This window comes from Podarcis erhardii (assembly GCF_964252035.2).
Source record: "Podarcis erhardii genome assembly, chromosome: 17".
NCBI lineage: Eukaryota > Metazoa > Chordata > Lepidosauria > Squamata > Lacertidae > Podarcis > Podarcis erhardii.
Window position 1 is genome coordinate 25,055,569 of NC_138515.1, and position 14,858 is coordinate 25,070,426.

Sequence of the window (14,858 nt, forward strand, 5' to 3'; positions counted from 1 at the left end):
TTCTGATGTGCATCTGGGTCTGTGCTCTCCTTTTGCTGCATTTATATGACTTCCTTTACCGTATTTTTTGCTCTATAAGACGCACCTGACCATAAGACACACCTAGTTTTTAGAGGAGGAAAGCAAGGAAAAAAATATTCTGAATCAAATGTTGTTGAAGAGGCTTTGCGTGGCTATCCCTGAAGCCAGAACAGCAAGAGGAATTGCTGTTCTGGCTTCAGCAATAGCTGCACAGCCTGCATTCGTTCCATAAGACGCTCACACATTTCTCCTTACTTTTAAGGAGGGAAAAAGTGTGTCTTATAGAGCAAAAAATACGGTATATGACTTCAAGTGTCCTCTCAACTGTCACTGAAAAGGTTATATTTTGAGGGGGGCATGTGTGTGCTAGCTCTGCTCTCATTTGAAATAATCAGATAAAATTTTAATTCATGGGACTAGAACATAAGGTACATTTAATTCTTTTTTAGGGTTAGTTAGGTATGTTTCAGAAACAGAGAATAGGAGAGTTATGAAATATGGGCCTTTTCTTCCAGTAATGATCGATAGCCTTTGTTTATTAAAGTGCAAGCTCCACAATTCATGCAATCATGATCAAAAAGGGCAGCTATACTAAAGCTACGATAATGTTCACATTTACTTAAATGATATTTTCATTGACTTCTTGTTTTGCTTTGCAAGATCTCTGAGGGAGCACCTTACATGTGGTTCTCAGGCGATCTCCCACTGAACTGGGAGACTGATAAACTAAATAAAAAAATAAAAATATCAGCCCTACTTTTAACCCAAGTCCCTGAAGATATTAAGGGTTAAGTATCAACATTCACTTAGCAATCTGAACCCAAAGCTTAAACCCAAGGCTTATGAATACTGTACACTTGGGAGGTTGTTTTAAAGGAAAGCAGAGGGTTCAATGACAGTGACACAGAGCTGAGTCAAAATCCCCACATTAGTTACATATAAGGAGAGTCAAATGCACATACATGTTAAAAAAAAACATTTAATTCAGCTGCTGGGTAGGAAATATAATTTGGAATCGTCTGCTATAATAGCGAATACTGAACATGCTTTATTTCCACATTGTGGGGACAGAAGATGTTCACATTCTCCTGTTGCAGTACTGTAGAAATAGCTAAGAACGAGAAAAACAATTACCTAGTGATAACAAGCAAAGTCCCAATATAATCTCTCTGCAGGTCATTACTCCACTAATCAGCCTGTGCAAGACACTACTGTCACTGACAAAGGTGATCAGGGCCTCTGCAAACTTGGCATAGCAGGAAATGTTCACAGGAGCACAGCGATGGAAGAATGGAATAGGTGCACTGGTGATACAAGGAAAAAAAAAATCAGAAAAAAAAATTACTCCTAGGTAATATAAATGCCACATCAACACACAAATGGAAGGTGGAACTGATGCAGTACACTCCACCCTCATAAACATCTAACCAAGAGCTGCAAGGTTAACGGAAAGGTGCTGCTGTAAATGGAGATGACTGTAATGGGTCGTGATGCTGTTTTTAAAAACCAAGATATCCCAAGAAGAGGGTGGAGTGCACATTCTGATGTTTCCCGTCCCATCAACTCAGAACACAGAGCAAAACCCATCAGCCCCAAATACAATTTATTTATTTATTTATTTTTAAAATACACCGCTAGTCCAATATGTCTAGATACAATTAATTACGTGTAACGTAGAAGTTTTGAGACATTTCCAGAAAATATTCAGAGTGTGGTGAGCCTCGGGCAGACAATTTTCTGTAACTCCCAGAAGTAAGGCTGCTCACCTTAGACTCTATAGAGACTGCAGCATGACATAAAGGCAGTTCAGGGCGTTTACATGTATACAGTGGTACCTCAGGTTACATACGCTTCAGGTTACAGACTCCGCTAACCCAGAAATAGTGCTTCAGGTTAAGAACTTTGCTTCAGGATGAGAACAGAAATCGTGCTCTGGCGGCGCGGCGGCAGCAGGAGGCCCCATTAGTTAAAGTGGTGCTTCAGGTTAAGAACAGACCTCCAGAACGAATTAAGTACTTAACCTGAGGTACCACTGTACATACCAGGGACCATGAGAATTCCCCTGCGGGCAGCAGCTAATATATTCTCCACCTACAGCGCCACGTACAATACTGAATACTGCTCCGAAAGCTCTGTCGATATTCAGCGGCAGGTTAGGTAAGGGAAAAACAGAGATAGGGCTGTGGGGGTTGGGGAGGGAGTCCTGGAAGTTCTCGGTGCACATGTGCATATGATTATGGTTACCATATTTTTTTCAATGAATCCGGGGACACTTTTTTTTTTTTTTGCAGCTGAGTAGCAACAGGGAGTCAGTAGTGGGGATGGTGAGGCAAAAGACCCTGCGCCCAAGCACACATGCATATTGTATAAAGGTGCAAAGCCCTTCTTTCGCACCCTGTAAAACATAAATGCGCAGAGTTTTTTTTAAAAAACTGGGCAACAGCACGCCACCTGCCTGTGACTCCCGAGGCTTCCCTGATCTCCTTCCCCCTTTGTTTTGACAGATCAGGGGAGGCTCGGGAGTCATGGGTGGGTGGCCGTTGCTCGGGGGGGGCCAGCCTGGTAGTGCAGTTGGCTCTGGCTGGCTTCAGGAGCTGCTCATTGCCGTGGCGCAGGAAAAATGGCGGGTGCCACGGCAGCGGGCAGCTCCTGAAGCCAGCCAGAGCCAACTGTGCTAACAGGCTGGCTCCGGGCTGCCGAAGCTGCCACTGCCATGTTTGGGGGCATTCCGTTTGCAAATTTGGGGGCATTCCGGGGATGGAATTTGTCCGGGGACAGATTTGCAAATCCGGGGAGTGTCCCCAGGAACCAGAGACGTCTGGTAACCCCAATGTAGATCTCTATGTAAAACTCCTTAGATCAAAGTGGGCAACCTTTTAGCCCCTGAGGGCTATATGGGCACACAGGCGGTGCATGCCAGTGGTGTGCTCTGGGCATGCACGCCCACACACACTCCACATATCTCGCACAAACATTATTCCCTCCACTCTTTCACAAACACCCTCCACACACCGGTGCAATATACCTAGAATTCCAGGCCTAATTCTGCAGCTACCAAGCTCAAAGTCTCAAACACAACCATTTGTTTTGCTTTATCCGTATCAAGGAGTCCGGTTAATGACTGTTTCAACTCCGCTATAGCCAAGCAGGAGAGGAAATGCCTTCAAAAGCAGGGGTCCCAATGGCAATAGCCTCCGGGGGCAGAGAAGGGAAGATTTCCTTCCACCCCAGCACAGAACAGAACGTATTCCTCCCAGCCTGTCAAACAGTTGTTTGGCAGGCTGAGAGGAGCATGATGTACACATGCACCTTCTCATGATTTATATGTTGATGTCCTGTGCTCTTCCTCCCCCCCTTGCAATTGTACTCAGCTCAGCTTGGGCAACTGGCAACACTCTTCACAGGATGCTTGGGCCGGCTGCATGGGAGGCCTGTGTCGGTCACATGAGACCTGCTGGCCACTGATTGATTTAGATCATGGGTAGGCAACCTAAGGCCCGGGGGCCGGATCCGGACCAATCGCCTTCTAAATCTGGCCCCCGGATGGTCCGGGAATCAGCATGTTTTTATATGAGTAGAATGTGCCCTTTTAAAATGCATCTCCGCGTTATTTGTGGGGCATGCCTGGTGTTTTTACATGAGTACAATGTGTGCTTTTATTTAAAATGAATCTCTGGGTTATTTGTGGGGCATAGGAATTCGTTCATTTTGTAAAAAATTTCAAAATATAGTCCGGCCCCCCACAAGGTCTGAGGGACAGTGAACTGGCCTCCTCCTCAGTTAGAGCCTGGTTTTAAGATTTCCACTGATGTTAGAACAAAAAGGTGTCCAACAATTGTAGCAAAATATCATTAAGAAAGAACTGTGTTGGAATGCCAAACATAGCTGACCTTCCCTAAATATTTTATTTCAATGCTGAAGTCTCCTACTTTGACATACCATAGCTAAATACAAATTTTGGTCCCAGTTTATAATATCATTCCATGTGCTGCAAAAGCATTGCTGAAGTTGTGCTTCGGCAGTGGTGCCGAAGTACCAACTTCTTGCTTTTGCAATAATATCCAAATCTCTACCGTAAAGAATGTTACGGAAATTCCACATTTCAGGCATCAATATGTTGCATGGAATTAGGGCCTATGGATAAAAGCACAACTTCCTGGCGTGTTAATGTTCCCATCAACCCCCTTTCTTCCTACACAGAAAGCAGCATTGCTGCCACCAAAATATATACCAGACTGTCAAACCTATTTTTATTTCCCTTTACAAAGAGAGAAGCTTTCGCATTTCTATTTGCAAGACACTCGACTTTCTAATTGGAATCAATGAACAGAATCACTCTTTCATATGCAAAGGGAGCTTTATTTAACCTCTAGGCTCTTCTGTCTCTGAACCAGTTCCTGCTGTCTTGCTTGCCAGGTTCAAGCAAGTTATGGCAAGCTGAGTATGCAATGCCTTTTGAGTCCTCGATGGGAAGTCTTTCAAAAAATGCTCAACCTTCGCTTCATGCAGGCAGAGTAGAATATGCTGCCTTCAACAAATCCCTTTCGCGATTTATTACTTAATCACTCACAAACATACTTAACACTCATTGTCTAATTATTATCCCCAAATTGAGAGGAAATTGCAACCTGCCACATCTTTTAGAGCCTCCATTTCCACAGAGCTGACAAGCAGTTCTAGAATGTAAGCTCTCAAGCGAGCTGCAATGACTAAAGCGTAGTTTGTGCAGATGGGAGTGCTAAAAATTCCTTGGCTTGTACAACTTCAGATTGCAAAGGCAAGCGAGGCCACAGAGTCAGCAGCACACCTTCATGCTCCTCTAGGTAAAGGTAAAGGGACCCCTGACCATTAGGTCCAGTCGTGGCCGACTCTGGGGGTTGCAACACTCAACTCGCTTTATTGGCCGAGGGAGCCGGCGTACAGCTTCCGGGTCATGTGGCCAGTATGATTAAGCCGCTTCTGCTTCCGGGTCATGTGGCCAGCCACTTCTGGCGAACCAGAGCAGCACACAGAAACGCTGTTTACCTTCCCGCCAGAGTGGTACCTATTTATCTACTTGCACTTTGACGTGCTTTTGAACTGCTAGGTTGGCAGGAGCAGGGACCAAGCAACGGGAGCTCACCCCGTCGCGGGATTCGAACCGCTCACCTTCTGATCGGCAAGTCCTAGGCTCTGTAGTTTAACCCACAGCGCCACCCATGTCCCATGCTCCTCTACTGAAGCCCTATTTAGGAGTTCATTTCCAAATGCCTGAAGGGGCCAGTGAGAACCTCACCCTTTCTACATCATGTCCACCACCACCAACACCCTCCCCAGCAAAAACGCGATCACCTCAGCCTGAAGGGAGCTGTTCCAGGATGCATGGAGTTCCTGATGTTGTCCTGTGCATGATGAGGGGGGAGATATAAAATCCCTGAAGCTGTTTGTTTTGCAAAAATCAATTCTAACCGTAAGTATTACCATTATGTAAGAGTCATTTCACTTAATTCGGAATACTTTCTAATGAAACACCATACTTTCTAAAACTTTAGCTGTACAGTCAAACCTCAGAACCCGAAAGTAATCCGTTCCAGAAGACGGTTCTATTTCCAAAATATGTGAGTTCCTGGGCGCGGTTTCCGATTGGTTGCAATAGCCTCTTGCACTCAAGCGGAAGCTGCGTTGGACGTTCCGAGTTCCAAGGAAAGTTTGAAAACCGGAACACTTACTTCTGGGTTTTTGGCGTTTGGGAACTGCAACCTTCGACAACGGAGCCATTCAAGTTCTGTGGGTTGACTGTATATAGAAAATATACACTTGAGGCAGGAGGATCCCAGTTTCTATGGAAGAAATCTTACCTAGCTCTCATACAACACTGGAGAAAAACGCTCAAATATATTGTGGCATTAGGTCCTGTCTATTAGCAACTGCTTCACCTGGATGCACCTGAGGAAGCGACAAGATAGTAGGCCTTGTTCTACTTGCTTGGCTATGAAACTAGCTGCATTTGGCTCTTCTCCTCTCTGAACTGTCATCTTTGGGCGGGGGGCCATTCCACCGGGCTACATTTGAGAGAGAGAGGGAGAGAGGTGAGAGTGCTTCTGTTTGAGCTGGCTATCGCAAGAATGATTTGGGAACCTGAAGAACTGGGGTCGAGATTTACGGTACCTCTCTGTCCGCTTCTCCTTTATTTAAATGTGCTTGTTTCATTTTACAATATTTGCAGGACACCCTACAACAAAACGTTCAATGCGACTAACAATGTAAAGCAGAACAAGTAGGAAGCCAAAACAAAAACAAATAACAGGAAAGCAAATGTGTTCTGTCTGCTATATTGTAACGTTATAGGCTGACATTATCTTGTTTTTTTATCTTTGTGCAGCGCTTAGGATACTTTAGGTGTTATTTAATAATAATAGTAGTAGTAGCAGTAATAATAATAATAATGTTATATCTATTATTACTATATTTTACTATAAATATTATTACTATATATATTTATACTCTGCCTTTTTCCCTGACATGAGTCAATATAGCTTACAGATAAAAACAAGAATTGCCAAAATATAGGGGGGAAATCATTAAAAACAAGTGAGCATTAATAGAATTAAAAATATATAGATATATAAAATTTTAAAACATACACATAATTACAGCAATAACAGCACTTGTTATTAAAATAATAAATGAGTAACATAAAAATAAACATGAATAAACATTTTCATTACTTATGAATTCACAACTTGACTGAGAGAAAGGCACATGAGCCGAAACATTAGGTACCAAATTTTAGGATTCTTCTCCACCCAAAATACTCACTGCTGAGAGCAAAGTTTTCACAATTTCCTCCCTATAAAGGGTTTTTTGTGGAAAGCAACATATTAAAAGATAAAACTTATAAAACTTCGCTCATGTAGTGGGCAGTGTGAACAAATGCTCTTAAACGTGGTTTTGTTTTTCTATCTTTACAATGTGAACAGCAGATTCACAACTTCTGTTATCAGAGAATTACACAAATGTCAAAGATTTGCCACTAGCCAAGGCCCATGAAGTGGAATAGTTTGCACATGATTTGCATGTTGGTGCAATTTTACGAGGAAATAATTGTTTTTGAAGCAGCATAGCATAGGTGAGCTGCTCCTCCTGAAACTTCCCTCCATTTTGAAAGCAGTCTGCTATGCAGCACTGGGCGGCTTGACTGCTGTTTGAGGAAGAGCAAGTGTAAAGCCACCTTGGCTTCACTAAAACCAATTTCATGGTTGTTTAGGTACTAGCCACAACCCTTGGTTGGTAGGGCAGGCCTGACCCAGCATAAGGCAAAACGAAGCAGTTGCCTCAGGCGGCAGATACTGAGAAGCAGGGAGTGGACACAGATGCATGTGTTACACAGCCTGCTCCATGCCCTATAACATGGGCAGGCAAACTAAGGCCCGGGGGCCAGATCCGGCGCAATCGCCTTCTAAATCTGGCCCGCGGACAGTCTGGGAATTAGCGTGTTTTTACATGAGTAGAATGTGTCATTTTATTTAAAATGCATCTCTGGGTTATTTGCGGGGCTTAGGAATTCGTTCATTTTTTTCCTTCAAAATATAGTCCGGCCCCCCACAAGCTCTGAAGGACAGTGGACCGGCCCCCTGCTGAAAAAGTTTGCTGACCCGTGCCCTATAAGCTAGCCTGCTGTCCTCAGGTGCAGTGGAAGACAGTACAGTGATACCTCGGGTTACAGACGCTTCAGGTTACAGCCTCCGCTAACCCAGAAATAGTGTTTCAGGTTAAGAACTTTGCTTCAGGATGAGAACAGAAATCGGGCTCCGGCGGCGCCACAGCAGCAGGAGGCCCCATTAGCTAAAGTGGTGTTTCAGGTTAAGAACAGTTTCAGGTTAAGAACGGACCTCAGGAACGGATTAAGTACTTAACCCGAGGTACCACTGTATTCTGGCCCCATTGTTAAAATAAGATTCAACTGCCAATCTGGCCGGCTTCTGTAAATGGCATAGGGGTAGGTGCCATCTTGTCCTTTGCCTCAGGCGGCAAAATCTCTTGATCCAGGACTACTCTTGCTCAGATACGGCCTTGTCCTCTGCAACCCCAAATTTACCATAGCTAGCCATTACTACACTGAACTCCCTTTTGCTGAAGCCAGGGATTATCTACTACCTGGTTTTATGTGTAGGAGACAAAATCTAACTTTGCTATAATGAATAAAAAATGAGGTCAGTGGTTACTACATGATGTCTTGGAATAAATGGGACTCTTGAGAATCCAGCGCATGAGACTAATTTCTATTTCAGGAGTTCTGACTCTGGTAGGTGTGAGATGTGCTGCCCCTTTTTTTAATAACGAACAGAATAATAAATTTATTCAAAGTGACCCTCTGTTCTTTTATTAATGGCTGTTGATTATATCCAGGGATATTACATGTCTTAATGGAACTGCAACTTCTCTCAAGTATAATCCTTCGTTTAATAATGTTCTGAGCTCTGTATGGGCGGGAGGGATTCTACATTAATACACACACACACACACACACACACACACACTTTCCAACACATGGACGCATACATACATTTTAAGACCTTCATTTTTACCATGGCATACAAGGTGTTTTGGGAAGGCAAAAGCTCCATAGAACATTAGCAACAAAAATGAGCCTGAAAAACAGAAAGAAGTCTGGGGGGGTGGGATTCTCCCCCTGTGCCCATTTCACTTTTCAAAAGCTTCCTATCTGGCCCCTTATTACACTGTTTTGCAGTTATTTCAGGGAAAATAAAATACAACCTATCGTTGTCACTTTTACTAATAATAGGTTTTCTTTAATCCAAATTATTGGATCAAATAAACCGTAACACAAACTACAGAACTGGTTAGGGCTGCCATAAGTTGGGGTTTTCCTGGACGCTTTACACTTAGGAATACGGGGAAAGAAAATGAAATTAAAGTTTCTGAATTTAAAAATTAAAATTGAGTTTTGCAGATATCATTCCCTAAAAGCTTTGTTTACTTTCTGTGCTGATGAGGGGAAAAGGCTTGAATGCAAGGGAAGTGCTCGTAAATTCAAGCAATCCAACCATTTTAGAGATTTGGGGATTAGAATCAGTCAGAAATTAGCTGTTTGAATGTTCAGACCGAATAACCAGTTTTAATTTTTCATTAAGTGGCCTTCAGTTTCCTTCAGTTATGAGGCTATATGCTGATCAGACAAGCTCAGTAAACTATGAGCAGTGTCAAAGGTTGTTTCCAGATTAGATGTTAAACCGTGGGTACAAAGGGGATCCCTGCATAGCTATGACACTAGTTTTCCACATTCTAGACTGAGAAACTCAGGAGCAGGATGTTAGGGGTCCAACAAAAACCAGCCAACAAACCAAGTGTCACTCAGTGAAATAAAAGAGAAGACACAACAGTTCTGTCACAATTGACAAAGAACCATTCTCATGCACGTGCATCAAACACACCCCTAAACTGTTTATAGCAGAGTATCCTAAAAGCGCTAAACTCCTCCAAGTTCCAGGCTGAGTGGTGGCAGCAGTATCAATATAAGACATTTTCCAATGTATTTTTAAATGCTGTCTTAACTTGTAAAGTGTATCAGATAAGAAACTGGTTCTTTTCCTTAGACAAGGGTGTTAAAGGGAACACCTATAAATATACTCTGCGGCTCCATGCTGAACTAGCAATAAGGCTACTGAGTCATTTTATCTCATATTAACAACAACAAAAGTTATGTTTTGGCACAAGAATGAGACACAAAGCAGTCATTTCATTACCTCTCTGGAACTGGGAGCTTGGGGCAAAGCTTGGCAGCCCTGGGATCTGTAGTGTATTCAGATGGCTTTAGTTCATAGCTACACAAAGTGGAGCCTGTTTAAAGAAAAAAGAAAGGGAAAAATGGAAAACATGACTTGAGGAGGAATGATTCACCACGTCCATTGATATTATAAGCATGAACAGCTTTAGCAGCAGGGAAGCTAGATCTACAAAATACCAATTTTTCAAAGATAAAGCCTCCCCCCCACAAGCCTAGTTCTCCTCAAGAAAGAACTGGTGTAGTAGTTTACACCTGCAATAGCTCCCCACCCGCCTCTACAAATAAAGAGAATCAGGATCTAACCTAATGGATCAAAAGATTATGGAACTCTCCATTCCGCTAGCTGAGTTTGAGCCCCATAGCTAGTGGAGATAAAGCAGCATGGTTCTCCTAAATAATGCCACCCTCTGTGAACTGAAGCAAGCCACCGAATCCCATAGCTTTAAACTTGTATCAAGGGGTGACAAGTTATAAGTAGGAATGGCAGAAGGGCATTAAACATTCATGCCGCAGAGCTCACAGTAGATCAGGTTTTTTTTTATCACTGTACATTTTAAGTGTGCTCCCTTTTATCAGCTGCAGAGCCCCTAGGCCTAGTGTGTCTATCTAAAGGCAGTTGCGTGTCTGGGTTGCAAGAAAGCCACTGAAAAGGCTTCCCTGAGTAGCAAGGTCTCTGTGGGGAAGAAATGGAGATGGCACAATTTATTTGCACATTCAGAGCTTGTTGTCCTGGCAGTTCTCAAACTTTCGCATTTCCACTGAACTCTTTGGACTCTCCAGCAACCGCTCAAGAGAAGTGGATTTCAAACTCCGTGACCTTTTGAAAACCTGTTCTGTAGCTACCATATTTTTCGCTCTATAAGACACACCAGACCATAAGACCCACCTAATTTTTGGAAGAGGAAAACAAGGAAAAAAATTTCTGAATCGCAGAAGCCAGGACAGCTGCGCAGCAATCCTGCTGGCTGTCCTGGCTTCTTGCTTGGCTGTGCGCAGCCTCTCCCGGGCAGGGGATGAAGGCTCCCACTGCCCAGGAGAGGCTGTGCATGGCTAAGGCTCCTTCAAGAGCCTTGCTCCCTTTAAAGAGCGTGCGGAGTGTGTGTGCGGCTCCTCGGGGAAAAGCCCCCAAGAGCAGCATACACGCTCCATGCGGCTCTTTAAAGGGAGCGCTGAGCAGAGCCTCCCGCCAGCATTCGCTCCATAAGATGCACACACATTTCCCCTTACTTTTAGGAGGGGAAAAGTGAGTCTTATAGAGCGAAAAATACAGTATTTATCAGTGAAGGAACCACTACACCGAAACCCTGCACACTACAGGTGATTCTGACAGTGGCATAGTGTGGGGGTGGCCACAGGGGCAGTTGCCCCGGGCACAAAATTGTTTGGGGTTGCAAAATTTCAACACCCAGTGCTGCCTCAATACAACTGCATGCTTCCTGGGCTCCGTTGAAAATGGCTTCTCTAGGAAGTGACCTCTCCTGACAACAGAGTGACTCTTCTTATCTCTGCGGCTGCAATCTCCTGGGTGACGCAGACACCATTAGGCTGTTGAATGTGCATGCCTACAGTTTTGCTCCCTCTCACCCCCCCCATCCATGTGGCCCCGGGCACTGGTAACCTACGCTATGCCACTGGATTCCGAGGCACTTACTGGGGTGCAGTCTCCATTTGCGGGACCTACCAGACTTTCTGGGGCTACAAAGAGGACAACCTATAGCAAACCCACCCTTCTCCATGACCTGTGCATTTTGGTCAAAGATTGGTTATGGTGGACAACTTAATTTTTGCCGTTGCTAATATTTTTCTGGAAGAATCTTGATAAAACCCCTGGTTCCCAGAAACATGGTCCTTGCTACTGACCGCACACGAGTTTACACAAGACTTACCAAATAGAAGCTCTTCTCCATCATTCTTCCATGGTGAAGCTTCATTGAAATGAACAGATTGTTCATATTCATATTTTAAGAATTATTGGAAAATACATAGTTATTTAAATTCCTCTTCTTACAGTGATCCAACTCTGCTGAAGCATATTCACAACAAAGCTTTACCAAGAAGGAATGAGGGAATTGTCATCACATGCCGACATTTCCTTCTTTTTACATGATCACAGATTCCTTTGGAATTACTCCACAGTTGTCAAACTCCTGACTCAAAAACTAGCTTCACAACAGAGGTTAATATAGAGAAGATTTTTTTTTTAATTACAGCAGACAAAAGTTGTACCAGAATACTGCAAAGAAATACTTTTTTGACCAGGTAAAGACCCTAAACCCTAGCTACCGAGACACAGAGAATCAGGGTGGAGGGAGGAGAGTATCAAAAATAACAGAAAAGTTTATGAAAAATCTTTGCAAGGTTTGTGATCTTCAAGTCATCAAAAAGCACCTGCAGGTTGAGTCTTTTAGTATAAGAAACAGTCCAATTTCTCCCACTTCTTGACAATCCCTCTGTACATTTTTAATGGACCTAAAATGTGCTCAAAAGTATTTTTCGTTCACTTTGTGATAGGCAGTCGCTGATATAAACACGATCCATTAAGAAAAGGTACCGCCCCTCTCAGCAGCCAAGCACATTGTTTCAAGTTTCTTTCCCCCACAAAGTCTTTTTATATTGTCTCTATAAATGTACATGACAGCACTGACAGATACAGACAGGCCTAGGCTATTACGAAGGACGCTGAAGAAGACCCCCACATAATACCACTGAACCGTGAAATATCAAACCAAAACATCTTATGTATCCATTACAACTTCTCAAAATTGCATTTCTGTTGAAATGACAGCTTGGGGCTACATGCCATCTGGCAAAAATCCAAAGGTTACAAGAAGCCGTTTTCCCCCATAGCACCTTTGACTACTTCTCCTAGGCAACGACCCCATTCACACCGTATTTTTCAGTGTATAAGACAATGCTTTTTGCTAAATTTTGTTAGTCAAAAATTGGGGGTCACCTTATACATGGAACAAACGGTATTTCCTTGATTTTCCCACGGCTGCCGTGAAAGCTTCTGCTTCACTCAGCGGGCAGCATTGGTGTCCTGCGGAAAGCTCAACAACTTTGAGTAAAAACAAAACAAATTCCTTCCAGTAGCACCTTAAAGACCAACTAAGTCAGTTCTTGGTATGAGCTTTCGTGTGCATGCACACTTCTTCAGATAGGTATCTGAAGAAGTGTGCATGCACACGAAAGCTCATACCAAGAACTGACTTAGTTGGTCTTTAAGGTGCTACTGGAAGGAATTTGTTTTGTTTTGACTATGGCAGACCAACACGGCTACCTATCTGTAACTGGAACTTTGAGTAACTTCTTAAGTTCTTAGTTTTGGATTTTTTTAAAAAATAGAGGTCATCTTATACATGGAAAAATACGGTACTTATGAGAAAATATGGCAGAAATTTGCAGGGTTTGCTTAAAATAACCCCATGCCTAGGACTGATTTGGTACTAAGAATTGCCTTCGGCAGTGGCGTAGTGTGGGGGGTGCAGGGGGGGCCGGCCGCACCGGGCGCAACATCTGGGGTTAGGGCAAATCCACGCGTTAGGGGGCGCAAATCCACGGGTTAGGGGGCGCAAATTACTTGCCTTGCCCCGGGTGCTGACAACCCACGCTACGCCACTGGCCTTCGGTGACGATTTCTTGGCTCTGATATTAAATTTGATTGGCTTTGATTAAATTTGACAAGTTAAATTTAATTAAAATGCAACTGTTGTTCAGCTTGGGATACTCAGGTCTAGATAATGCCGTACTAAATCTAGCATAGATTTAAGCCTCTCTCTTCTTAAACCAGGAGGCTCTGTAATAATTTTCTCTAGAGACAAATACAACTCGGTTACTTAGACATCGGTAGCATATCTTAACATCTCTAAAGGATTTTCAGTAAACCAGAAGCATGGGATATGTAGACGTGTCACTTAAGACCGATTCTCACAACTCCCACTGAAAGTTTCAAACTATCTTAGGTCGCAAAGAAACCTTAAAGGTGGCTCTAAAGTCAAATCCAGGAGTCAAAGATGCAATTCATTCCGTTTCAAGTCTCCATTGGTGGGAAAATTGCTGAAGCCACAACAGCTCAATTTAACATGGATCAAAGCAAGAAAGTGATTATATTGTTGTTTAGTCGTTTAGTCGTGTCCGACTCTTCGTGACCCCATAGACCAGAGCACGCCAGGCACTCCTGTCTTCCATTGCCTCCCGCAGTTTGGTCAAACTCATGCTGGTAGCTTCGAGAACACTGTCCAACCATCTCGTCCTCTGTCATCCCCTTCTCCTTGTGCTCTCCATCTTTCCCAACATCAGGGTCTTTTCCAGGGAGTCTTCTCTTCTCATGAGGTGGCCAATGTATTGGAGCATCAGCTTCAGGATCTGTCCTTCCAGTGAGCACTCAGGGCTGATTCCCTTCAGAATGGATAGGTTTGATCTTCTTGCAGTCCCTGGGACTCTCAAGAGTCTTCCAGCACCATAATTCAAAGCATCGATTCTTCGGCGATCAGCTTTCTTTATGGTCCAGCTCTCACTTCCATACATTACTACTGGGAAAATCATGGCTTTAACTATACGGACCTTTGTTGGCAAGGTGATGTCTCTGCTTTTTAAGATGCTGTCTAGGTTTGTCATTGCTTTTCTGCCAAGAAGCAGGCGTCTTTTAATTTCGTGACTGCTGCACACACACACACACACACACACACACACAGTGGTGGTACCTCGGGTTAAGAACTTTGCTTCAGGATGAGAACAGAAATCGTGCTCTGGTGGTGCGGCGGCAGCGGGAAGCCCCATTAGCTAAAGTGGTGCTTCAGGTTAAGAACAGTTTCAAGTTAAGAACGGACCTCTGGAACGAATTAAGTATTTAACCTGAGGTACCACTGTGTGTGTGTGTGTGTGTGTGTGTGTGTGTGTGTGTATGTAGTAAGAACCAAAATCAATTTTTTAGAAGTCAACATGACTACATATTTTTATATTCCAACACCACAGGGCAGAGAAAATCCTTCACTACTGTTGGTAACAATAAATTAAGTGTTGAATGATTGGTTATGATTATAAGCTGTGG

The 14,858-nt window shown here is 43.4% G+C and overlaps 1 protein-coding gene and 1 long non-coding RNA gene across 3 annotated transcripts in view; both read right to left on the reverse strand.

Annotated features, from left to right (window-relative positions):
- LOC309332588 overlaps positions 1-14,858 on the reverse strand; it is a 165,594-nt gene that overhangs the window by 34,289 nt on the left and 116,447 nt on the right. The window lies entirely within an intron of this gene.
- Positions 1-14,858, reverse strand: part of SLC44A1 (solute carrier family 44 member 1) — an 89,745-nt gene that overhangs the window by 30,330 nt on the left and 44,557 nt on the right. For both annotated transcript variants that reach the window (XM_081845079.1, XM_081845078.1), the window contains exons 5-6: positions 9,768-9,861; positions 1,156-1,325 (exon numbers count right to left, since the gene is read on the reverse strand). In XM_081845079.1, coding sequence (XP_081701205.1) covers positions 1,156-1,325; positions 9,768-9,861 — 264 coding nt within the window. The remainder of the gene's footprint in view (positions 1-1,155; positions 1,326-9,767; positions 9,862-14,858) is intronic.